Here is a 27,685-nt window from a genome sequence, read left to right on the forward strand (position 1 = left end):
TAAACTAAAGAAAATGAATAGGCTAAATTAAAAAAGATAAAGCATAATATGGGCAGAAATATGTCACCAGAAATTTTATTTGAATCATTCATATTTGAACTTGAATTGCTTAACCTGAATAAGCCTTGTTGGACATAATTTGAATTATATTGTTTGTTTACAACTTGAACAATTGCATGACAAACCGAATTTGAATAGCAAAATGAATTCATTAGTTTGTAACTACATTTTCACTAAAAACTGAATTTAAATTATAAAATTGAATTCAGTAGAATAAAAAAAAATGAAGTGATTCAATTTTTTGTTGAGAAAATCAAATTCAAATAAAAATGACTCAAATTCAGTTTCTACTGACACATCTCCATTAAAAATATTTTTAATAGAAATGTAGACAACCAACCAACTTAAGAGCAGTAAACTACATTACCCTAAATACACTGCAAGTGCCCTTTACTACGGCAAGCAGGAGAAGGCAATTAAGCTTTCGCACATTGTTAGGCGTGTGTTGCTGTTGATCGAAAAAGTTTGGTGAAAACGTTAGTTTGTCGTAAGTAAATAGTGACAGGGTTTTGTCGTAGTGAAACTTAAGTGAAACTCATTAATGCTGTCGTTAGCTGTCTAACGTTAGTTAACTTAGCCTCGCAAAGCTAAAAACAAGTGTAGCGTTAGCTAGCTAGCTAACTTAAAGTTAACGTTACTTCACTTTCTTTCTTCTTTAGGGCACAATTTAAGCTGCGTGTTATTTCCTAACATCAGAATTACACGCGAACTAGCTAGCAGTTAACAATGCAAGACCATGGTAGTCTTGAGAGAAGGAATGTGTCCTGGACTGGATGAGGATTTAGTCCGTGACCTACGTGCTGCCGATATTAAAACAGGTGAGTGTGTGTTTTGAGGCTGCTTCATCTTAATCAAAATCCAGACCTGCCATAACAAGCATGGTTTCTTGTTTTCACAGTGGAGGACGTGGTCTCGTCTGACATTGAGGAACTTGCTCAGAGATGCTCTGTATCATATAAGGTAGCTATGTATACCATACATTCAAATCCATATATAGCTCATTCACTCAGGTGAAGGACCCTGAAAACTCTGTCAGTAAACACCCTGGGAATCAGCCTCGCCAGATTGGATTGTCAGTTTCCAGTTCACTCATATCGCTGTGGAGATAGGTCTGGCAATGCGGCACTACTCCACCTATTACACCCACCAAATCCAACTCCAACTGGTGTTTAAAAACATGCACTGAAGTTCTGCTTCAATTAAGTCCCTTAAACCAAGTACATAACCTCATTTTTTAATTTTACCTTTATAAGTCAATTGAGAACCAATTCTCTGATATTGGTACAAGACATTTAAACATAAATACAGCTAGTGCAGTAAAATAACATACACTAAAATACTCAAAAAAATCACACTATATACAGTATGGCCTACTGAGTAGGCTATATACAGCAACCAAGCTCTAATTGGGTACTGTGTTATAGAGAAGGCAGCTGTGACGAAGCGAATGGCAGCTCCCCGAAGACAAACTTTATATCACATTATTTCCTTATAATGAATCAAATGCATAGCTTTCCTTTGCAGTGTTAAAAATAATTTAAATGAAACAATAGACACCCACACTTTAATATACTTGGCATAAACAGTGTAGCGTGGGTGAATTAGGCTCTGACCAATATCATGTTGATCTTTCACACTTTCACCCACACACAGCATGAGTTTCTCATTGTATAAGTGGTTTATGTTAGGTGATCTTTTTTTTAATTTAAATATTACCCTTAACGTAAGGAAACCTCGCCCTTGGCTTGTTAGTATGTACACCCATGGCAAGCCAGTCATTTCGTTAACAAGCCAGGCAAAAGTGTTTCACAGCACAGGTTCAATTGAAGGTTGAAGGTCACATTTGCTTCTTATTTTTTTCTGAATATTTAATTGTATTTTCCCCACTCAGCAATTACAACTAGACTACAGAGTTCCCTGTAGATATAACACGCTTATACAGTATAAGCTTGAAAAAAACAAGAAAACAGGTTTGTCCTTACTAATTTAGTTAATAAGCAAGCAGGACTGTCGCATCTAGTTTTATGCATTATGTATTATGGTTTTATCAACTCTTACGGTTTTCATGATTTCCTTCCTCATTTTTATAATGCCTATGTATTTATATCTTTAAAAACACAGTGTTTTTGTTGTATGTCATTGTATTACTGTGTCTTGTTTAGGGCTGGATATTGTTAAAACGTTTTGGTACGGATGCCGTGACTGCGATACCGGTTCCTGAACTTTTTTCAATACCAATTTTATAAAAATCCATTTTAACAAATAGAAATTACAACATAACACATGACGGTACAAATCTTTATTTTTATTTTTCAGTTCCTGCACACGCACACTGTAGTCAAGCCTCTCAAAATACAACACACACACAAACGGGTGACCCGTCTCTGTGCATAACATAGTTTTTCCTGCCTGACAGTCAATCATCAGCATTATTAGATAATCATTATTATTATCCCCCCCTAATCTTAACAGAAATTGCACAGCAAAATTTGTAAAAATTGATACAATAACAAATAAAAATAGTATTTTAAATATAGTTGTAGCTGTACCGTATGCAATAAACAATAGAAAAGTTTCTAGCCATGAGGAAAGCATAACTAAAACTCCTTATTGGGTCTGTCACAAAGTCCTTCATTATCAGTTTGAACCCACAAAGAAAGGCCTGCGCTTTCAGTTTCAAATCATTTCGCAGTGAGAACCATGAAAAAAGAGCGCAGACCATGATAGAAATTCGACCAAACTCAGTTTTGACCTTATGGGCAGATAACGGGAAACTATTATTATTTTTCTAGATCATAAATAGTGTTTCCACCAAACGTTTTCAGAGATATAAGAGTGCAAAAATAAGGAAAGTGACCCAGGAGGACCTTATAGATAAAAGTGTACTGTTTTACTGAATAATTGTGTTTGTGTGTGTGGACAGGGCATAACAGTCAACAGGCTTCTTGATACAAAAATGAGTGAGAGTTTTAGGGCGCTTTCACACCTGCCTTGTTTAGTTCGGTTGAATCGAACTAGAGTTCATTTGACCTGCTGGTGCGGTTTGTTTGGGCAGGTGAGAACGCAGCAATCGAACTCTGGTGCATACCGAGACCTGCTTGAAGAGGTGGTCTCGGTACGCTTTCAGTTGAACTCTGGAGCGGTTCGTTTGTGGTGAGAACGTGATCTGTACTCGAACCGCACAAACTATACATACTCCTCTAGTCTGAGCTAATGTGTCCTGTAGTCAGGTGTGTTCAGCAATCTATGATGCAGCAGAGCAGCCAGCTGTAGCAACTTCAATGTTTCTCTCACAGAACTAGTCTGCGGTGGTCAAAGCACCCGCCACTAAAGAGAGCAGAGCGAAGTCTCGGTGACCAGAGCAGACGTAGTAACGTCTGTCGCGAAACAACGTCTGATAATTTTAATGAAATGAGCTGGTTTGAACATGGAGATGCAAGAACTATGCACTAATCCAGAACACAGGACCTTGTTTCTGTATTTACTTTCTTGCTCCCGCCCCCAGACACATCCGACCAATAAGAAGAGTGGACGTTCTTGCCCGATTTGAAATGACGCATTTTGGTACGCTTGCATTTTTCCAGGTGTGAAACCAAACCAAACTGAGGGGAAATCGCTCCAAGTTTACAAACTCACTAACTGATTCGGACCAAAGCAAACGAACTACAGGTGTGAAAAAGCTCTTACAGTCAGTAACACATCCTCACTGGTCAAACTGTCTGTCTGTACATCCAGTCTGGAAAAAGTATTTTGTAACCCCAAGAGAAACTTTAGAAAAATGTGAAATCCATCCTCCTGTCACGGTGCATGTTCTTTTCATGTTGGCTACACGTAATTCAACCTGTGACTGTAGATCCCCCAACCACATGAATATTATAGGAGTTAAGTACCATCTTGCTTGAGATGATGAAAGTGTTAGAAGATATCATCACAGAATTAATGAACGTTTTTTTCACCCAAGAAATCATTACATTTTTGGAATATTCTTTTTTCCATCACTGCCTGCAGCAGGTTCAGGTCATCGCCGTGGCCGAGCCAGACTTTCTCACCAGCTTGTTCAGCCTGCAGGCATCCCCTGAGCTGGTAACCAGCATCCCTCTGGTCCGTCAGACTCCTGCTGTTGATTTGAACCATTGTTGTGCGCACACATTACAACGGCTAGGAGGTCAATGCTAGGTCAGCTGCACCGACACGTTCATCTGACTAAAGCAACCTGCAACACTTAAATTAATTAAAGCTGCTCATGGCAAGTTTTCTATGTAAAAACACACCCATGTTATAAGCCTACATCCCAAATTGGGGCGCCAACATTCCCACTAATTGAGACCCAACAGATTTGCCTTATTTTCCCTAAATAAATATCTGCTGTTGGACATGAATTCTGGACGGAAATTCTCTCTTCCCAGAAGAAGAGACTAATTAGAATGTAAGCCTGCTAAACAGCAGTAAGTGCTCTTTCTCTGATCTGTTTTCATAAAAAGCTTCATAACCCAGCCCGTTTAGTGAACAATGTGTTTTCATGCAGTAGGCTGATGTCCCGTTGTACAATCCAGTGGGATGTCCTACTGTAGTGTGGTAGGTAGTAGGCTCCAACATCAGATAAGCTTATACTTCTGCTCTCAAGATAATTCAAATTTCCTTAGACAATCACATATTTATTTATTGAAAACAGAAATCCAAAGATCTCATTAGGTGTTAGCAGAGCAAGAGTCCTGATCTGATTGATCTTTTTCCGCTGTTATTCTAGAGTGGAGGAATGTTTGTTCAATTGCCTCAGGCGGTCATGCTGCCTATAGTCATGATCAAGTAGGGCATCTTTAGCTTTCGTAATGTGACATATTTCTGTGTGAAAGTGAGTTTGTGTGCAGTGTAGAATTATGAGAGTGATATAATAAGTGGGCGTAACTTAGCGACCATGGAGTCACAGATTGACAGGCTGATTAATCTGCCCACAGGAGGCCGATTGCAGGACGTGGCGGCTTCGCCATGTATGAATAACCACAGCGGTTTAGTGACAGCGGTTTAGAGTGATAGCGATAGAGAGCGATACCCACCCATTATTAGATCTGGAGGCAAACTAAAATAACAGAACACACCTCTGACCCATGATATCGCCCTGATAGCCACTGTGACCCACAAACCAACGGTCAAGTGCAGTTTTATATGATGGGAGGTGTTGGCTGGATGCCCCATATTACATTTTATTGGATGCATTTATTTGTGCATCCTGGAGTGCAATATGAATCATCAAAATATTAACATTCTATAGGACAGAGAGATAAGAAAAGCTTTTTTTAACATATGTGACATATACCAACAGACTGGTTTGTAGTTTGATTTGTGATTTTTTTTTTTTTTCTTTCTTTCTCAAAGTCGATCAATCTATTAGTTGTCTGGTCTATAAAATGGTGAAAAATGTTGATTGGTGTTTTCCAAAGCCCAAGATCAAAAGTCTTGTTTTGTCCACAACTCAAAGATATTCAGTTTACAGTCACAGAGGATTAGAGAAACTAGAACATATTCACATTAAGAAAGCTGGAATCAGAGAATTTTAACTTTTTTCTTTTTAATATAAAAAATGATTCAATTCGACTAATCGATTATCAAAACAGTTGCCGATTAATTTATTAGTTGACAAATAATCTATTCATCTTTGCAGCTCTAGTTCATGTGGAAAACTTCTGCTTTAAAGTCTGTTTTATCAGCATCAGTAAGCAATGTGATTTATTGGCCAGTAAAAATCCAGTCACGTAATGACTACTGTTGCCATCCCCGTGTGGGATCTAGAGCTTATGGTAGGCGGAGATGTTTTGGATATCTCTCCCTAATATATAAAAATGCAGGACTCCATTATAATTAACTGAATAATGCCTAATTGTCATATGTGCTTGTTTGTATTAGGACTGGGTATTGTTTAAAAAAATTATGATACGAGTACCAATACTAGTACCCTTAAAGTGATTCTGATACAAATAGAATATCATTCATTTGATACCTTTTTTTTTCTACTTAATTCTATAACCATCATGTGAATAGAAGCATCTCAGCATGCTGAAATGGCAACTTCGTTAAATGCTGAACGGTATTGCTGCGGTATTGGGCCAATCACACATCGTATCAAATCAAATGCTTGCGATGATTGGCTGCAAGCAAATCCATACAAATAGGTTTGTCGGTAGGGTTTGGTTGTCTCAACTGAACAATGATAGAACATGATTGGCATTTTTCGATATCTTTTGACTTTTAATTTACGAAACGAAAGATAACCAAGCTAAATGATAATAAAATAATTGTTAATCCCAGCATAATCCTGAACCATTGTGGTTGAATACCTAAAACTAAGTATTGCAAAGCGATACAAGCGTCGATATGGAGCAGAACTTGCCCTACGTTCTTGACATGCTCTCCAGAATGCGATTTAACCTCACTAGTTTTAATCTTATTTGGTGTTGTTTACATTTTTGTAAATTACCTGCTGATGCCGTTCAAATGCAAAGTGGCCCAATGTAATTTCAGTAATCAAATATTAACGTGCTCATATTATGCTTTTTGGCGTTTTCCCTTTCCTTTATTGTGTTATATATCGTTTTTTGGGCATGTAATAGGCTTCCAAAGTGAAAAAGCCCAAAGTCCACCCCAAAGGGACTTACCATCTCCAACAGAAAACACTGTTCACAAACTGCTCCAAACAGCTCTATTATAGTCCAGCCTTAACTTCCGTGACAAACGTGCGTCACTTTGTAACACGTTATAACTAGTGCTGTCAGTTAAACGCATTATTAACTGCGTTAACGCAAACCCATTTTAACGGCGTCAATTTTTTTTATCGCAAGATTAATGTTCTTTTTGGCCTAGCAAACTTTGTAGTTTTTTCACATGCTGTTGCAACAACTAGTAACGTTAGAAAAACTACAACACCACACCGGATCTAGCTAGACCGGAAACAAAACAACATGCACACTGCACACACGTGTTTGCACTTGCTTGCAAGCTGGCCAAAGAGTAGTACATACCTGCAAACTAGTTGCTTTTCGATGAAAGTCGCCGTTTTGAATGGGGTCCGAGACCCGGTGCTAATACGGCACCAGTGCCTTAACGACCGTTATCTACCGGACCAAATAGCAACGCAGATTTCGGTGCCTTATTTAGGTGCCACTTAGATGCCTGCGCTTCTTTCTGATGCTCCGAAAACGGACGTTAGAGGGAACTGAAACATTGCCGCACAGGAGGCCAGTCAACACTACAGGTAACGTTAGCCTACTGTTAGCTAGCAGCTGGATTAAACACGGTTAAAATCTTTACAGCTAAAAGTGTGTCTGTATTTCACTGGAGAGGACTCCAACACCGGACTGTAGCTGCCGTTGTCTGAAAACAGTCATGATGTTATGTTGCTCGCCTCGCCAGCCTCGTGGGGCATTCACTGTAATTGTAAAATACCCTTTTCCCATCCAGTGGTTGTTTTCACCGTTTTGTGCTCCTTTTTTTTTATTGTTTTATATTTTTGAACATACAGAACAGACAATTACAATTGAACAAGGTGTTCCATTTATATATATATATCTCTCTATATATCTATATCTCTATATATATATATCTCTATCTCTCTCTTTCTCTCTCTCTCTCTCTCTCTCTCTCTCTCTCTCTCTCTCTATATATATATATATATATATATATATATATATATATATATATATATATATATATATATATATATATATATATCTCTATCTCTCTCTCTCTTTCGGTTCAGGCACCGTTTTAAAAGTATTGTATCATGTTGATAAGAGCATTAAAATGTGAAAAAATAATGGGACAAAAATGTGCGATTAATTGCGAGTTAACTATGACATTAATGCGATTAATTGTAAATATTTTAATCGTTTGACAGCACTAGTTATAAGACGTTATAATGCTCGCCTAGCTGCAAGGGGAGGTGATGGCGCAGTGGATATGACATATGCCTTTGGTGCAGAAGACCCGGGTTCAAATCCCACTGAGATACATCAACCAATGTGTCCCTGAGCAAGACACTTAGCTCCTAGTTGCTCCAGAGGCGTGCGACCTCTGATGTGTGTGTATATATAGCAATTGTAAGTCGCTTTGGATAAAAGCGTCAGTTAAATGACATGTAATGTAATGTAATGCAAGTGTGGTGCGCCCTACTACATACTTTGCTTCTGATTAGCTAGCAGTGCTTACCTAGCTACTGCGCATGTGCGACTCCCAATAAAAATGGAACAGAAGTGAGATGTCTCACTCTGTAGCTAAAACCGAGAGCTCAACACACAGGGTAAAAAGAGGAGCTGCAGCAATGTGTAGAACACCAAATATATGGTGATTTTTGAAAATGAAACCATATAAACCTATTCTGATATAACCTCTAAATACAATTATGAACCTGAAAATGAGCATAATATGAGCACTTTAACCAAATCTGAGCAGACAGTGTGGCTATGATTACATTACTTAAAAACAACAAGCCAACATTTTGCTTTGGGATTATAATCACAATGGCCCAATTGGGCAGAAAACTACCCAATCTGGCAACGCTAGCTGAAGTAGATCAGTACATGTTGTGTTGTGGCTTATCCATGCAGCAGTGTGTGAGCCTCATATGCTGTAATTATTGTATTTCAGGCTCTATTTGCCATCCGCCGAGTGCTGCTGGCCCAACACACAGCATTCCCCGTGTCAGGGGCTGATCTGTATGAAGAACTATTGAGCTCAACAGCCATCCTCTCCACTGGAAATCCCAGGTAAAGACAATTCTGCACACACAGCAGAGCACACATTTTTGTCTTTCGAGGACTGGGATTTAACAGTGGGCTGAGTGCCACAAGAGCTTAACGGAAGATTCACCTCCACAATAAAATATGTGTTCCTAAGGACAGCTCCCCACATATTGAATTAAAAGACATTTGCCCAGTATTCAGTTTAGAGGCAAAAGTGATTTTGTGGTGATGCCTGTTTGTGCGTGTAGTGGCTTTTTCATCTGGGCCAACGGATATTGTTTCAGTTTGAAGTGTTTGATTTGTTAAGTGGTTGGAGTATTTGTATTTTGAAAGTCAAAGGACATAATTTTACATGCTGCACCTAATTATTTGTGCTTCAACTACTATTGTTGTAGCAAGGGATGCATTTAAGTCATTTGTCAGTCTTATTATGTTTGCAATTTTTTCTCTTCAGCTTTGCAGACAAGCACAGACTGTCCACAATCACAGGATAACATGCAAAATCAATAGTATTGTACATTACAAGATTTTTTGTAACCAGATTCCTCTGCATCGATCCAATTTATCAAACTAAAATATTTTCAGTGTTGTTAAAATCAAATTTGCATTGAACTGTGCCGGTAAAATATGCATCTGGAGTATGGTAGCCGTAGTTAAAAATACAGCAGAGCAATAGAGTGTTTTAGAAATGGTCTGTGTGCTACATTTTTGTAGCTAGAGCCGACTTCTTTGCTTGTTATTCCATTTGGCTAGTGAACGCAGCCTAAAGTGGCTCTGATATATCAGCTGCATTAACTTGGCCTCTAGCTTGACTACTTTCCACACAAAAAAAACCCCATCACTGACAAGTCCTTTTAAAACATTTTCCGGGACATCGGAAAATCAAAATTTAATGACTTGAAAGAAACCAAAGAATCCCGCTGCTACCAGCATGGCATTGTATTACAGCACTACTTAGAGAGTTAACTTGCAAAAGTGAGACGCAGCATCCAAAGGTTTGCACAGAGATGAGTGCTGGCGTCACAAGATTCAGCTATCTGTATGCAGTCCTAGCACAAAGCGTAGCACATAAATTCTCCACTTTTAGAAGGGAAATATTCTTTAGCCAGGACACAGACTGCCCTGAACGAATCTGTGAAATGGGCCAGCATGGCATAATTTATAGGATGGTACCTTATCTACAGTTAAACTCACTGTTTCGGCATAATTAATGACCACCGTTGGTTTTTTTTCCTCCATTGGTCCTTTTTAAATGGTTTTCATAAATTAGTTAGTGCTTTGGATTTGTGATATGAATCAGCCATGTAAGTAAAGGCAGTGTAATTTGTATGCCTCGGCTGCGCTCTACTGGTGAAAAGATGAACTGATGAATGATGCTCTTTGCTGTCCATGGTGTCACCGTTTGTACAGTCAGTATGGTGTGTGGTTTATGCAGAGACAAAGGAAACGTACACTTAGTTTATCAGGTATGCCTAGCTAAAACTAATGCAGTCTAATACATAATTCCTGCAAAAGCAGCACCTTAAAAGTCTTAGTGTTCAGTTTTTGTTAAAACTGTTTTAGAGATGTTAATTCAGCTTCATAGTTTGGAGGCTGCAGTTTGTGGTGCTGTTGGATTTTATTGAGTTTGAGAGGTGTTTCTAATATTTAGTATCCTGTGAACAAAATAGTAGAAATATGCAGCACAAACTAAAACCTCCAAAATGACCATAAGGTTGAATTAACACCTCTTAAACGGGTCTATCAAACCTAAACATTATAACTGTCATGAAGGAAGGATTTATTGCCGGGCTGTTTGCAGACTGCATTAGGGCAACTGAGTGTATAATATATGTAAAGGAATTTGTAGAGTAGACGAGAGACTGCAATCTGTTGATGTGCAGAATATACCCTGCTTTGCTCACTAGCTAATGCTGAGTGTGTAACTAGTTTTCTCGGCTGATCGGCTGCATAGACAGAAGACAAGATCTTGCAAGTCTTGCGTCAGAATCGGTGAACTGGAAGTGAAAGTATTTTACAGCTTTGTCTGAGAGAACATCGCCTGAATGAAATGAGGCACATATTTAAGTCTTCATCATACTCCGTGAAGACGGCCACATTCAGACTTTTTCTACCTAAAGCCAGACGCCCTGAAGGCTGTAAGCGCTGCTAGGACTTCTCTTCAGCTTTCAATCGCATCTGTTGCTGGACACCTTTTTGGCATATTCATTTAATTTCTGTTTCTTCTTCCAGCTGTTTGATGCACAGTGAATGGGAGTCTTGAGCCCAGAGAGGGATACATAGAATGGACATATACTTTTTAAGTGTGTGGTCTTATTTCAAACAACTATGAAGAAGTCAAAGAGCTCAAAGAAAACCCAAGTACTATAACATGATAAAATAACCAAATGCGTTGGTGAACCTTTATACTTAGTTCTTTATCTTGTTAGTAACATTGTGTCGGGGAGCCTTTCTTGGTCTGTCAGATTGTTCTATTCTTAACTAATTACAGTTGAACTGTATTCCTATTATTTAGCTGTCTCCTTAAATATCGCCAAGAAGCATTTGTCTTTGGCAGTATAACACCCAGCAACACACTAAGCATTTCATACACTTCCATCACAGCTAGTCCTATCATACAAAAGTAGTCTAATCATTAATAACAAATAATAAATGGAATCATTTATTTTTAGCCACACAGAATATCAAAACGGTATGTACCAAGATAAACAGAGAACGCAACAAAAACTAAACAAACCTTATCAGATTTCCAGCTGATGTGGTGATTTGTCATACTAACAGGATGGATGATGAGGGCTGATAATGGTTTATAGCTTTCATCAGCTTGTGTATCATGTAGCCTACATAATGTTTTTGTCTACACTTGATAATATGACACAATGATATTATAATGCCATGCATAGGCTACTGCAAAAATGTTTGGGTGTGATCAAGGGATGAGATTCAGCCTCGAAAATTGCAACAATCGTCTTCCGTCAAAGCATTCTAATAAGGAATTCAGCCTTGTAGTTCAGTGTAAGTGGCTCCCCACAGCCAGCCTGACAGTGAAACTGCCTGCAAAAGACTAGAATAATGCTGTTAATTCCCACTATTTCTTTGAATTATTATCCAGGTGCTGGGTATGGCTGCGGAAAGGAAATCAAAAATGGTCTTGAGCTTTCCGTCTAAACAAAACAAAATCTGAGCCTCTTCATTGTTTCCACTCCAATCACACAATACAGTAAGATAAAGAACTTTAGGTCCAATTAGAGCTGGGCAATATATTGATATTATATCGATATTGTGATATGAGACTAGATATCGTCTTAGAATACAGTACAGTAAAGTGATGTCATTTTCTGAACTTACCAGACTGTTGTAACTGTTCTATTATTTGCCTTTACTCACTTGGTCATTATATCCACATTACTGATGATTATTTATCAAAAACCTCATTGTATAAATATTTAGTGAAAGCACCATTAGTCAACACTACAATATCGTCTATCAATATCGAGGTATTTGGTTAAAAATATTGTGATATTTGATTTTCTCCATATTGCCCAGCCCTAGGTCCAATGACTTCACAGTATTCTGATCTCACTGGAGAGTAAATTGAAGCAACTGACTAGAATTGTATTTTTTATATTATTTCACGTAACAAATAATAACAAAATTGAAATGAGTGCAGCCCATAAAAAAATAATGAATCTGTGGCTTTTGAAGGACAATCACTTTCAGCCTTCTGAGTCCATACAAGAACACTACCTAGTGCTTCATCAACAGTGCAACCCTCTTTGCCCCATTCTCAGAGAATGCAGGAATAATGCAATTATGTCCATTCCCACCAATTCTCTTCTTCACAATCATGCTGTGGGGGATGAGAACCACTATTCACCAGCCACAGGCTTCCAGTGATGCTTAACCTTCAGACGGAAGGACCTTGGCTATGTAGATTTAACTGCCTCGCTGTCACATTCATCATCGCACGTGCAGCCACAGATGATGAGATTCCACAAGCTACACAGATCATTGAACTCAACATAGACAAATGTAAGCATTCCAGTGCTGAAAGAACAGATTGTTGAAGCATTTCAACCACAAACACTACCTTGGTAATTATCAAAATATAAGTGCAAGAGTAGTCTGGATCAACAGAAGTCTTTCTTTTGCAAATGTTCCACCAAAACAAGTTCATTCCCAAGACCATTTTGAAAAAGCCACCGTCACTGCGTCCGGAGCTTAGCACCGCCCAAGATGATTGTGATTGGTTTCAAGAAATGCAACCAACAAAACAATCATCCAGCAACTAAAAAAGGAAATATGGCGTAGACAATCTATCTCGTAAAGCCATTGCTAAACATTGTGAGGAAAATCTTACCATGCATTTACTTTACACAGTGCAATAAGCTCTGATCTATATAGTGCTCCACTCCTGCAATAATTTGAACAGGCATTATGTCATTGTTGCTTCTTCAGTGTTCAATCAACTCTAATGGCTACAGCAGCTTTCTAAGCATAGATGTTGAAGTATTTATTCCTATTGTATTTTAAGCCAAAGCTGTGGACAGCTGGGAAGACTGAACAGGCTGTAAACCTGACACCATGACCCATTTTGCACTTGTTTGGTAGTACTATTGTTCACAAAATGAAATCTTATTGGTAAAGTAAGGTAAAGGGAGCACAGGAATGTTATTTGCTGTTGACGGCTGATTGTGGAACTTTTAACCATTGCCTACTTTTAATCTCTGTTCACTCAGCTCAGTAGGAAATGAATGGACCTCTAATGATTAATTACTAAAGTTTATTGCTGCTGTGTGAACACCTAAAGAGCAGATACACTTACAGCCAAAACACACTGGTGTCACACAAGCGTCGCCTATAGCAGCGTAGCGCAGCTATTTTTATTTCTGAGCCCATGTTATCCAATCTGTCCTTTCATACCAGCCGCGTAGCGTCCACGTTGGCGATAGCGATAGTTTTGGCGTCTCCTCTATTTGCGGGAGATGTGAGCGTATGTGTCAAGCTAGACAGGTAATAGCATACAGGAAGAACACCATGCAGCCGGATACTTAAAAACTAAAAATAAAACACCTAGGTTCATGGTGATTTCGGCTGTCTTGACTTCTCACACACACACTATTGAAAACTATTTTTTATTTTATTTAAAAGACAAAGCCAATGGCAAAGCTTGATAAGATGCAATGAAACAGCCAGCAACTGAAATTAGGAATTGGCCAAACATCTTACGAATAGTCTGGAACCTAATGCAAGCTCTGTTTATATTGTGTTCACTCAACTGCAGTTTTTGTTGGCTCTACATGGACTTAATAGTTTATTACATTGGATGGCAGTTGTGAGTAATGTATTGCACCTTGTTTCTTGCAGCTTAGATAAACTGCTGGATTCAGGCTTGTATACTGGAGAGATAACAGAGCTGTCAGGAGGCCCAGGAAGTGGCAAATCTCAGGTGAACATTTCCTACCTTCCCTCTTCATCACTGATAATTTCAGCCTCATAAATTCCTGCTTTTTAGAATCCCCTCTTCTCCTATAGAATAAGAAATTGTACTGTGGCTGAAATAATACTTTTCAGAGTTATACTTCAGCTAACACAAATTATCCATGCTATCTTTAACTATTCCCTGCACGCTTGTCATGTCTTATAGGTGTGTTTCGGTGTGGCAGTGCACATTTCTTACCATCTGAAACAGAGTGTAATATATATTGATACAACAGGAGGGCTGACTGCCAGCCGCTTGCTTCAAATGCTCCAAGCTGAAACAAGTAACACAGAAGAGCAGGTGGGTTGACAGGGAATGAGTTTCAAACTAATAATACATGATGTGTAATATAAGACAATGTGAAACAAACTGTCATTTTACAGATGGAAGCTCTTCAGAGGATCCATATCTTCCGTTTGTTTAACATTTTCTCTTTACTCGACTGTCTGTACAGTCTTCGCAGTGGTGGGCTTCAGCAGGTTTGTTTGCAGTTACTTTTTTCCTTCTGCTTAAAATATACCAACAATCCTTCTATACCGAGGGAACCTTTGAGAAAGACGATAAACTTTTTCAGCAATCTAATTTTGTCACATTTTGTATTAGGCGTCTGTTGGCGGTGGCTCTGTCAAGGCAGTGATCGTGGACTCTGTGTCAGCTGTTATCTCTCCTCTACTGGGAGGCAAACAAAATGAAGGTGATATATCTTTCTGCAAGTCAATCATAGTGCATGATACCTAAGGCTGTGTATACACCTGAGCCTGTTAACTCCAAATGTCTGTAAAATAAATATCACAACATGGTTCTCACACATTTAGAAAGCATAACATCTAAGTTAGTTCCAGTCATGAGAAAGTGTGAAAAAAAATCATAATTGTTTGTACAGTCACAGTAATCCCTAAAACCCATCACATTTAGAGTAAAAGCTTACATTTCTAGTATCAGTTATAAATAGAGCTGTTGTCCTTAACCTTGGAGCTGGTTCAACAGGTGTCTGACCTCTTGAGAGTCAAAATAATTAAAGTTCTTAATCCAAGTGAACTTAATTCAACTTTATAGTTAACGATTGGTTCATAGAAAGCTCCAAAACTTTGATCTAATTAAGTAATTACTCAATACAACAGGGTTCAACGGGAGGATCTAAAATAAACCTACCATGTGCGATTGTGAAAAGACATTACAAAGTCTGAAAATGTAATTAAACCTCTGAAAACATTAAGTTTCCAAAACTAGCTAATTCATAAGTATTTTTTTAGAGCTATAGACACTATAAACAAACAACACCGGTCTATGTATACCAATTCATGAATAAATTAATGCCTGACCCACCTCAACTTGAGTTTGAGATGTTTGTTATAAGAAAGTTATAGTTAATTTCCCTGGAAGCAGTTACTTGTTCGCCACACCTGAGCAGGTCTAGTCGAATAGAAAACCCACAAAAAACAAATGAAACAAAAGGGCTAAAAACACAGCCAATACAACATTGTAACAAAAGCACTACAGACTTAAGTGACATCACCTTTTTCCAACTCAGCCTTGCCCTTCAAACCAGTGAGAAGAAAGACAAAACCACAAATGCAGCAATCTCTCATGTGAAATAACAAAACCTGTTCAAACTTTGTCATGAAACTAATCATGTAGGACCCTATCACTCATAGTGAAAAGCTGATTGAAAAAAATGTTTTTTAGATCCTTTTTAAGGGATCACCATAGTAATTATAATTCATCCTATGGGGACAATGAAATGTTTTACCAAATGTCATGGCAATCCCTCTAATACTTTCAGTCAGGACTAACATTGTGGACTGACCAGCATTGCAATCCCTAGAGCTTTGCCACCAGCGTGGCTATCAACAAAATGCCAAAAAGTCAACCATAAGAACATTAAGGACTGTAAATGTCCCAACAATAATATCTGTTGCCTTAGTTACTACTGTTGAATTGCTTAGAAAGTACCATGGAAAGACATTGTGTATTCTGTACAGGGGAAAAAAGCCTCTCTTACAACTTCCTGTCCCTCCAGGCATGTCCCTGATGATACAAGTGGCAGGAGTTCTTAGGACAATGGCAAAGGACTTCAATGTTGCTGCTTTGGTAAGGATGACCCAGTCCATGACGTGACATGTGCTACTGTGAATGCAAGCTGCATTTCCAGTGTCAATCTAAACTCTCCACAAACCCTTTTACATTTCCTCTTGTTATTGCTTTGAGACCTGAAATGAAAACTAACCTCTATTTTATACTGGTAAAAAAACAAAATAACTGGGTAAGAACTAAGGTTCAGGTTAGAATTTGTTTTATATATATATATATATATATATATATATATATATATATATTGAACTAATTGCACTAAAAAGCATACACCAAAGAAAATTTAGTTATTTAAAGTGAGATAAAGATAATTTGATAGGCTGTTTGATGGTCCTCTTTGATTTAAAGTGGGGACAATATGACAGTCTTTCTTTTCTCTTCTAAAGCTTGTATTATCTCTTGCGAGCTGTACTAAACCAAAAAACAGAATGAAGAAATGGTTTGATAATCCCCCAAGAGAAAAATAACGACGACTAAACGTGATGGTGTCTGGGCCTGCAGGTTACAAACCATGTTACGAGGAGCGGCAGCGGGGAGCTGCAGCCAGGCCTCGGCGTGTCGTGGAGTCACATCCCCAGAACCAGGATCCTGCTGGAGCGAGTAGAGAGGGCCGCGCCTGTCAGCCACTCAAGCATGCGCTCTGCAACACTGATCAAGTCTTCTAGACAGGTACTACAAGCAGCATTGACTTGCACATCATCCAGCTAATTATGGATTCTGTCAAGGGGGTTTCGTTGAAAGGGAAATGTCAAAACGTCTCATTAAAATGGAGACTTTGAAGTTACATTTGCGCTTGTGAAACAGGTCTGGTGTGACAAAGCTTTTTATTTCCATTTGAAAGCGGCTTCCAGCAAGATTTTCTTTTTTTTTCTTTTTTTTTTTTTTTTTCACGAAAACTATACCAGTCTTATTATTCGAATTCACAAATACAGGCTGTGACAGACAAACTGCTGATTTAGATCCAGGACACTCAGCTGTTTACTAACTTTATTGATCCCCAGTGGGGAAATTTGGTTGTTGCAGAAACAACAGAAATAAATAATAAGAGGTACATAAACTAAGATAGAACAACATAAATAGAAACTATACAAGAGTATTTGGAGACAAATGACATGGACAGATAGTGGTGTGATTAATGGCAGCAGAGTCAACGGGTCTATGTAAACAGCAGGCTTTTATGATATGGTTAGGTAATGGATCTCAGTGTTTATCTGTATTAATATAATAGAATACAGTGCAAGAGTCTGTAACATATTAACATAATATAGTTTGATATGGTAAAATTTTGATATAGTGATTGAAAAGAGTATATAGTATGTGTGTAGTAATGTAGTATAGAATAACATAATATATTGTATAGTACACCAGTATAACAGTATGTGATAGAAGTATAGTATAGTGCAATATAATATAAGCGTATAAGTAAGTGCAACAATATACCATAGTATATAGTATAACTTTGTGTAAGATAAAACGTAATATGTTGTATAATACAGCAATATAACATGGAGTATAGTATCATATGGTATAGTATAATACAGTTTATAACAAGAATATATCAACAGAATTGCTTTTTCCTCCTCTCATAAATAACTGTCCACAAAGACATTAATTATACATTTTCTGTTGTGGAGTTACAAATAAGATTCTGTCAGGCGATACAAAAAGCACTTTGACAAAGCACATCCAGAATGAACATAGCCAAAATGAATATTTTATATTGCAGCCAAGTTGTGTTTCTCTTTAAAAAGAAAAGTAAATCAACACTGTAATCTGCTCTACTTCTTAGCCTTGTCACATCAAAGAAGAGTTTGACTTGCAGTGGTGGAGTCGCTCTAAAGAAGCATCATCAGGAAAGCGAAAACTGGATGAGACGGATTCCGGATGATAGCCAACTATAATCCTCTGACCTAAGGTACATACATGTTTCTGGATCAAATTTGCAACAAAAAAAATGTGTCTTTGAAGTTTCCTTCTTTTCCCCTCTGATACTACAAAGCATTATGCAAATATTTGAATGATTGCTGAACTTTATTCCAATCAAAAAAAAAAAAAACTGTTGCTACAATCATTAGCTCCCTGGTTTGCGACCTTCATTAGACTGATGTATAATAGCTTAAAAATTGGTCCATTTACATCATCATACTGGAACTATGCTCCTTTTTGAGATGCTCATGCAACCCTCTGCTGCAGCATTAACATTTCATGGGGTATCCTTTGTGTGTGAGAGCATAGATTATAGACTTCTTACAGAGGCTTGCAAAAGTATTCATAGCCCTTGAACTTTTCCACATGTTGTCACGTTACAACCGCAAATATAAATGTATTTAATTGGGATTTTATGTGATAGACCAACACATAGCCATGGTAAATAAAGTTAACAGCAAAATTATTGGGATTCCACAGGTAAAACTAAATGAACTGTACAATAGACATGTACTGAAAAAGGCGGAATCCATCATGTCTTGTAGTTCTCACCCCCTGCATGCAGAATTTAAGATGTTGCCTTCTGGTTCCCGCCTTAGTCAGCCATACGCCAAAACAAATAGATATAAATTCTCCTTTTGTACCCTTTGCTATGTCTTTGATAAATTCTGAAAAAAAGAGGGAACATATGCACTGAACTGAAATCTACATTTATATGTTAGGGGTATTAACATTTTGTCGGATGTGTATTGTAAATTTTAATGATGTTGAATGTGTTTTTGTTGTCATGTATTGTTTGTGTACTACTTTGCTACTGCAGCAAAACTATTTGCCCCTTGGGGACAAATAAAGGTCTTCAACTGTTTATCCACAAAGCGGCGCATAATTGTGAAGTGGAAGGATATTTTACAAATAAAAAACTGGAAAGTGTGTGGTGTGCAAAAGTATTCAGCCCCCTTTACTCTGATACCCCTAAATAAATTCCAGTGCAACCAATTGCCTTCAGAAGTCACCTAAGTAGTAGATGGAGTCCACCTGTGTGTAATCTAATCTCCGTATAAATACAGCTGTTCTGTGTTGTAGTATTGACTCGTTGCATTACAGTTTCCTTCCACTTCACAATTATGCGCCACTTTGTGTTGGTCTATTACATAAAATCCCAATGAAATATATTTATGTTGTTGGTTGTAACGTGACAAAATGTGGAAAAGTTTAAGGGGTATGAATACTTTTGCAAGCCTCTGTATATAGAGAAATAGGCTACTTTTACTCTTTATATCAAATTTTTCGTCTGGTTATTAAATTTCTTTGGTGTTAAAAGGGAGGAATGTGTATCTTTCAAGCCTTTCAGGGGAAGGTTCATGTGGCTTTTGCCCTGTTGAGTGCTTCAATACATTCAGATATTTAATTAAACCACGTCCTAGCCTGCAGTAACCCGGGATAGAAAGGCAAATGGGAATTATCCTTGAAAGCCATTCAGATGCAGTCAAAACCTTTCAAAAAGAGTCTGATGATTCTGATTGAAAGTGAAATGTATATAGTTCAGGAGAAGAATTTTCTGACATACTATAGTATGACTTTTTTTTTTTTTTATGACATACTATACTATGACTTTTCTTCTACTTTTTATGACATACTATACTGTCTTCTACTTTTTACAACATACTATACTATGACTTCTTTTATTTTTATGACATACTATACTATGACTTTTCTTTTACTTTTATGACATACTATACTATGACTTTTCTTCTACTTTTATGACATACTATACTATGACTTTTATTTTATTTTTTATGACATACTATACTATGACTTTTCTTCTACTTTTATGACATACTATACTATGACTTTTCTTCTACTTTTTACAACATACTATACTATGACTTCTACTTTTTACGACATACTATACTGACTTTTCTTCTACTTTTATGACATACTATACTATGACTTTTCTTTTATTTTTTATGACATACTATACTATGACTTTTCTTCTACTTTTTATGACATACTATACTATGTCTTCTACTTTTTATGACATACTATACTGACTTTTCTTCTACTTTTTACAACATACTATACTATGACTTTTCTTTTACTTTTATGACATACTGTCTTCTACTTTTTATGACATACTATACTATGTCTTCTACTTTTTATGACATACTATACTATGACTTCTACTTTTTACAACATACTATACTATGACTTTTCTTCTACTTTTTATGACATACTATACTATGTCTTCTACTTTTTACAACATACTATACTATGACTTCTACTTTTTATGACATACTATACTGACTTTTCTTCTACTTTTTATGACATACTATACTATGACTTTTCTTTTACTTTTTATGACATACTATACTATGTCTTCTACTTTTATGACATACTATACTATGACTTTTCTTTTATTTTTTATGACATACTATACTATGACTTTTCTTCTACTTTTTATGACATACTATACTATGTCTTCTACTTTTTATGACATACTATACTGACTTTTCTTCTACTTTTTACAACATACTATACTATGACTTTTCTTTTACTTTTTATGACATACTGTCTTCTACTTTTTATGACATACTATACTGTCTTCTACTTTTTATGACATACTATACTATGACTTCTACTTTTTACAACATACTATACTATGACTTTTCTTCTACTTTTTATGACATACTATACTATGTCTTCTACTTTTTACAACATACTATACTATGTCTTCTACTTTTTATGACATACTATACTACGTCTTATACTTTTTACAACATACTATACTATGACTTTTCTTTTACTTTTTATGACATACTATACTATGACTTCTACTTTTTACAACATACTATGACTTGTACTTTTTATGACATACTATACTGACTTTTCTTCTACTTTTTATGACATACTGTCTTCTACTTTTTATGACATACTATACTATGACTTCTACTTTTTACAACATACTATACTATGACTTTTCTTTTACTTTTTATGACATACTATACTATGTCTTCTACTTTTTATGACATACTATACTGACTTTTCTTCTACTTTTTATGACATACTGTCTTCTACTTTTTATGACATACTATACTATGACTTCTACTTTTTACAACATACTATACTATGACTTTTCTTCTACTTTTTATGACATACTATACTATGTCTTCTACTTTTTATGACATACTATACTACGTCTTATACTTTTTACAACATACTATACTATGACTTTTCTTTTACTTTTTATGACATACTGTCTTCTACTTTTTATGACATACTATACTATGTCTTCTACTTTTTATGACATACTATACTATGACTTCTACTTTTTACAACATACTATGACTTGTACTTTTTATGACATACTATACTGACTTTTCTTCTACTTTTTATGACATACTGTCTTCTACTTTTTATGACATACTATACTATGACTTCTACTTTTTACAACATACTATACTATGACTTTTCTTTTACTTTTTATGACATACTATACTATGTCTTCTACTTTTTATGACCTACTATACTGACTTTTCTTCTACTTTTTATGACATACTGTCTTCTACTTTTTATGACATACTATACTATGACTTCTACTTTTTACAACATACTATACTATGACTTTTCTTCTACTTTTTATGACATACTATACTATGTCTTCTACTTTTTATGACATACTATACTACGTCTTATACTTTTTACAACATACTATACTATGACTTTTCTTTTACTTTTTATGACATACTGTCTTCTACTTTTTATGACATACTATACTATGACTTCTACTTTTTACAACATACTATGACTTGTACTTTTTATGACATACTATACTGACTTTTCTTCTACTTTTTATGACATACTATACTATGACTTCTACTTTTTACAACATACTATACTATGACTTTTCTTCTACTTTTTACAACATACTATACTATGACTTCTACTTTTTACGACATACTATACTGACTTTTCTTCTACTTTTATGACATACTATACTATGACTTTTCTTTTATTTTTTATGACATACTATACTATGACTTTTCTTCTACTTTTTATGACATACTATACTATGTCTTCTACTTTTTATGACATACTATACTGACTTTTCTTCTACTTTTTACAACATACTATACTATGACTTTTCTTTTACTTTTATGACATACTGTCTTCTACTTTTTATGACATACTATACTATGTCTTCTACTTTTTATGACATACTATACTATGACTTCTACTTTTTACAATATACTATACTATGACTTTTCTTCTACTTTTTATGACATACTATACTATGTCTTCTACTTTTTACAACATACTATACTATGTCTTCTACTTTTTATGACATACTATACTGACTTTTCTTCTACTTTTTATGACATACTATACTATGTCTTATACTTTTTACAACATACTATACTATGACTTTTCTTTTACTTTTTATGACATACTGTCTTCTACTTTTTATGACATACTATACTATGTCTTCTACTTTTTACAACATACTATGACTTGTACTTTTTATGACATACTATACTGACTTTTCTTCTACTTTTTATGACATACTATACTATGACTTTTCTTTTACTTTTTATGACATACTATACTATGTCTTCTACTTTTATGACATACTATACTATGACTTTTCTTTTATTTTTTATGACATACTATACTATGACTTCTACTTTTTATGACATACTATACTATGTCTTCTACTTTTTATGACATACTATACTGACTTTTCTTCTACTTTTTACAACATACTATACTATGACTTTTCTTTTACTTTTTATGACATACTGTCTTCTACTTTTTATGACATACTATACTGTCTTCTACTTTTTATGACATACTATACTATGACTTCTACTTTTTACAACATACTATACTATGTCTTCTACTTTTTACAACATACTATACTATGTCTTCTACTTTTTATGACATACTATACTACGTCTTATACTTTTTACAACATACTATACTATGACTTTTCTTTTACTTTTTATGACATACTGTCTTCTACTTTTTATGACATACTATACTATGTCTTCTACTTTTTATGACATACTATACTATGACTTCTACTTTTTACAACATACCATGACTTGTACTTTTTATGACATACTATACTGACTTTTCTTCTACTTTTTATGACATACTGTCTTCTACTTTTTATGACATACTATACTATGACTTCTACTTTTTACAACATACTATACTATGACTTTTCTTTTACTTTTTATGACATACTATACTATGTCTTCTACTTTTTATGACATACTATACTGACTTTTCTTCTACTTTTTATGACATACTGTCTTCTACTTTTTATGACATACTATACTATGACTTCTACTTTTTACAACATACTATACTATGACTTTTCTTCTACTTTTTATGACATACTATACTATGTCTTCTACTTTTTATGACATACTATACTACGTCTTATACTTTTTACAACATACTATACTATGACTTTTCTTTTACTTTTTATGACATACTGTCTTCTACTTTTTATGACATACTATACTATGTCTTCTACTTTTTATGACATACTATACTATGACTTCTACTTTTTACAACATACTATACTATGACTTTTCTTCTACTTTTTACAACATACTATACTATGACTTCTACTTTTTACGACATACTATACTGACTTTTCTTCTACTTTTTATGACATACTATACTGACTTTTCTTCTACTTTTTATGACATACTATACTACGTCTTATACTTTTTACAACATACTATACTATGACTTTTCTTTTACTTTTTATGACATACTGTCTTCTACTTTTTATGACATACTATACTATGTCTTCTACTTTTTATGACATACTATACTATGACTTCTACTTTTTACAACATACTATGACTTGTACTTTTTATGACATACTATACTGACTTTTCTTCTACTTTTTATGACATACTATACTATGACTTTTCTTTTACTTTTTATGACATACTATACTATGTCTTCTACTTTTATGACATACTATACTATGACTTTTCTTTTATTTTTTATGACATACTATACTATGACTTCTACTTTTTATCCATCCATCCATCCATCCATCTTCGTCCGCTTATCCGGTGTCGGGTCGCGGGGGGAGCAGCTCCAGCAGGGGACCCCAAACTTCCCTTTCCCGAGCAACATTAACCAGCTCCGACTGGGGGATCCCGAGGCGTTCCCAGGCCAGGTTGGAGATATAATCCCTCCACCTAGTCCTGGGTCTTCCCCGAGGCCTCCTCCCAGCTGGACGTGCCTGGAACACCTCCCTAGGGAGGCGCCCAGGGGCATCCTTACCAGATGCCCGAACCACCTCAACTGGCTCCTTTCGACGCAAAGGAGCAGCGGCTCTCCCGAGCTCCTCACGGATGACTGAGCTTCTCACCCTATCTCTAAGGGAGACGCCAGCCACCCTCCTGAGGAAACCCATTTCAGCCGCTTGTACCCTGGATCTCGTTCTTTCGGTCATGACCCAGCCTTCATGACCATAGGTGAGGGTAGGAACGAAAACTGACCGGTAGATCGAGAGCTTTGCCTTCTGGCTAAGCTCTTTTTCGTCACAACGGTGCGATAGATTGAATGCAATACCGCACCCGCTGCGCCGATTCTCCGACCAATCTCCCGCTCCATTGTCCCCTCACTCGCGAACACAACCCCAAGGTACTTGAACTCCTTCACTTGGGGTAAGGACTCATTCCCTACCTGGAGAAGGCATTCCATCGGTTTCCTGCTGAGAACCATGGCCTCAGATTTAGAGGTGCTGATCCTCATCCCAACCGCTTCACACTCGGTTGCGAACCGATCCAGTGAGTGCTGAAGGTTGCAGGCCGATGATGCCATCAGGACCACATCATCTGCAAAGAGCAGCGATGAGATCCCCAGCCCACCAAACTGCAACCCCTCCCACCCCGACTACGCCTCGATATCCTGTCCATAAATACTACAAACAGGATTGGTGACAAAGCGCAGCCCTGGCGGAGGCCAACCCTCACCTGAAAAGAGTCCGACTTACTACCGAGAACCCGGACACAGCTCTCGCTTTGGTTGTACAGAGATTGGATGGCCCTGAGAAGAGACCCCCTCACCCCATACTCCCGCAGCACCTCCCACAGTATCTCCCGGGGGACCCGGTCATACGCCTTCTCCAAATCCACAAAACACATGTAGACCCGGTTGGGCATACTCCCAGGCTCCCTCCAGGATCCTTGCGAGTGAAAGAGCTGGTCCGTTGTTCCACGACCAGGACGGAATCCGCATTGTTCCTCCTCAACCCGAGGTTCGACTATTGGCGAACCCTCCTTTCCAGCACCTTGAGTAGACTTTACCAGGGAGGCTGAGAAGTGTGATACCCCTATAATTGGCACACACCCTCTGGTCCCCCCTTTTTAAAAGGGGAACCACCACCCCAGTCTGCCACTCCTTTGGCACCGTCCCAGACTTCCACGCAATGTTGAAAAGGCGTGTCAACCAGGACAGCCCCTCCACACCCAGAGCCTTGAGCATTTCTGGACGGATCTCATCAATCCCGGGGCTTTGCCACTGTGTAGTTGTTTGACTACATCAGTGACTTCCGCCTGGGAAATCGGCGACAATCCCCCATTATCCTCCAGCTCTGCCTCTAACATAGAGGGCGTGTTAGTCGGATTCAGGAGTTCCTCAAAGTGCTCCTTCCACCGCCCTATTACCTCCTCAGTTGAGGTCAACAGTGTCCCATCCTTACTGTACACAGCTTGGATGGTTCCCCGCCTCCTGAGGTGGCGAACAGTTTTCCAGAAGCACTTTGGTGCCGACCGAAAGTCCTTCTCCATGTCTTCTCCAAACTTCTCCCACACCCGCTGCTTTGCCTCTTTCACGGCAGAGGCTGCAGCCCTTCGGGCCCTTCGGGTACCCTGCAACTGCCTCCGGAGTCCTCCGGGATAACATATCCCGGAAAGACTCCTTCTTCAGTCGGACGGCTTCCCTGACCACCGTTGTCCACCACGGTGTTCGTGGGTTACCGCCCCTTGAGGCACCTAAGACCCTAAGACCACAGCTCCTCGCTGCAGCTTCAGCAATGGAAACTTTGAACATTGTCCACTCGGGTTCAATGCCCCCAGCCTCCACAGGGATGCACGAAAAAGCTCCGCCCGGAGGTGTGAGTTGAAAGTCTGTTGGACAGGGGCCTCCTCCAGACGTTCCCAATTTACCCGCACTACACGTTTGGGCTTACCAGGTCTGTCCAGAGTCTTCCCCACCCTCTGACCCAACTCACCACCAGATGGTGATCGGTTGACAGCTCTGCCCCTCTCTTCACCCGAGTGTCCAAAACATACGGCCTCAGATCAGATGAAACGATTATGAAATCGATCATTGACCTTCGGCCTAGGGTGCTCTGGTACCAGGTACACTTATGAGCATCCCTATGTTCGAACATGGTGTTCGTTATAGACAATCCATGACTAGCACAGAAGTCCAACAACAAACAACCACTCTGGTTTAGATCAGGGAGGCCGTTCCTCCCAATCACGCCTCTCAGGTGTCTCCATCATTGCCCACGTGCGTTGAAGTCCCCCAGCAGAACAATGGAGTCCCCACTGGAGCCCCATGCAGGACTCCAGTCAAGGTCTCAAGAAGGCCGAATACTCCGAACTCCTGTTTGGTGCATATGCACAAACAACAGTCAGAGTTTTCCCCCACAACCCGCAGGCGTGGGGAGGCGACCCTCTCGTCCACCGGGTAACTCCAACACAGCGGGCGCTCAGCCGGGGCTTGTGAGTATCCCCACACCCGCCCGGCGCCTCACACCCTGGGCAACTCCGGAGAAGAAAAGAGTCCAACCCCTATCCAGGAGTATGGTTCCAGAACCGAGACTGTGCGTGAGGGTAAGCCCCACCAGATCTAACCGGTAGCGCCCACCTCCCGCACCAGTTCCGGCTCCTTCCCCCACAGAGAGGTGACGTTCCACGTCCCCAGAGCCAGCGTCTGCTGCCCGGGTCTGGTCCGTCGAGGCCCCTGACCTTCACTGCCACCCATGTGGCATCGCACCCGACCCCAACGGTTCCTCCCACAGGTGGTGGGCCCATGGAATGGAGAGGGAGTTGCCACGTAGCTTGTTCGGGCTGTGCCCGGCCGGGCTCCGTGGCAAACCCGGCCACCAGGCGCTCGCCGACGAGCCCACCGTCTGGGCCTGGCTCCAGACGGGGGCCCCGGGCTTCCTCCGGGCAGGGTCACTCCATCTCTGCTTAGCTTTTTCATTGGGGTTTTTGAACCATTCTTTGTCTGGCCCCTCACCTGAGACCACTTTGCCTTGGGAGACCCTACCAGGAGCACAAAGCTCCAGACAACACAGCCCTCAGGTTCACAGAGACACACAAACCTCTCCACCACGATAAGGTGATGG

At 38.2% G+C, this 27,685-nt stretch overlaps 1 protein-coding gene across 3 annotated transcripts in view; it reads left to right on the forward strand.

The window, feature by feature from the left end:
* Nucleotides 1-454: 454 nt before the first annotated feature.
* Nucleotides 455-27,685, forward strand: part of rad51d (RAD51 paralog D) — a 30,643-nt gene continuing 3,412 nt past the window's right edge. Inside the window, exons 1-11 of one of the 3 annotated variants that reach the window (XM_028594941.1) lie at nucleotides 455-547; nucleotides 720-878; nucleotides 959-1,020; nucleotides 8,698-8,816; nucleotides 14,160-14,241; nucleotides 14,440-14,574; nucleotides 14,658-14,753; nucleotides 14,878-14,968; nucleotides 16,295-16,365; nucleotides 16,867-17,034; nucleotides 18,155-18,280. In XM_028594941.1, the coding sequence (XP_028450742.1) occupies nucleotides 797-878; nucleotides 959-1,020; nucleotides 8,698-8,816; nucleotides 14,160-14,241; nucleotides 14,440-14,574; nucleotides 14,658-14,753; nucleotides 14,878-14,968; nucleotides 16,295-16,365; nucleotides 16,867-17,034; nucleotides 18,155-18,253 (1,005 nt within the window). In that variant the 5' untranslated portion in view covers nucleotides 455-547; nucleotides 720-796 and the 3' untranslated portion in view covers nucleotides 18,254-18,280. Of the gene's footprint in view, nucleotides 879-958; nucleotides 1,021-8,697; nucleotides 8,817-14,159; nucleotides 14,242-14,439; nucleotides 14,575-14,657; nucleotides 14,754-14,877; nucleotides 14,969-16,294; nucleotides 16,366-16,866; nucleotides 17,035-18,154; nucleotides 18,281-27,685 lie in introns of all 3 variants that reach the window. The other 2 variants (XM_028594940.1, XM_028594942.1) reach the window with 2 other exon arrangements.

This window comes from Perca flavescens, chromosome 13, assembly GCF_004354835.1.
Source record: "Perca flavescens isolate YP-PL-M2 chromosome 13, PFLA_1.0, whole genome shotgun sequence".
Classification (NCBI taxonomy): domain Eukaryota; kingdom Metazoa; phylum Chordata; class Actinopteri; order Perciformes; family Percidae; genus Perca; species Perca flavescens.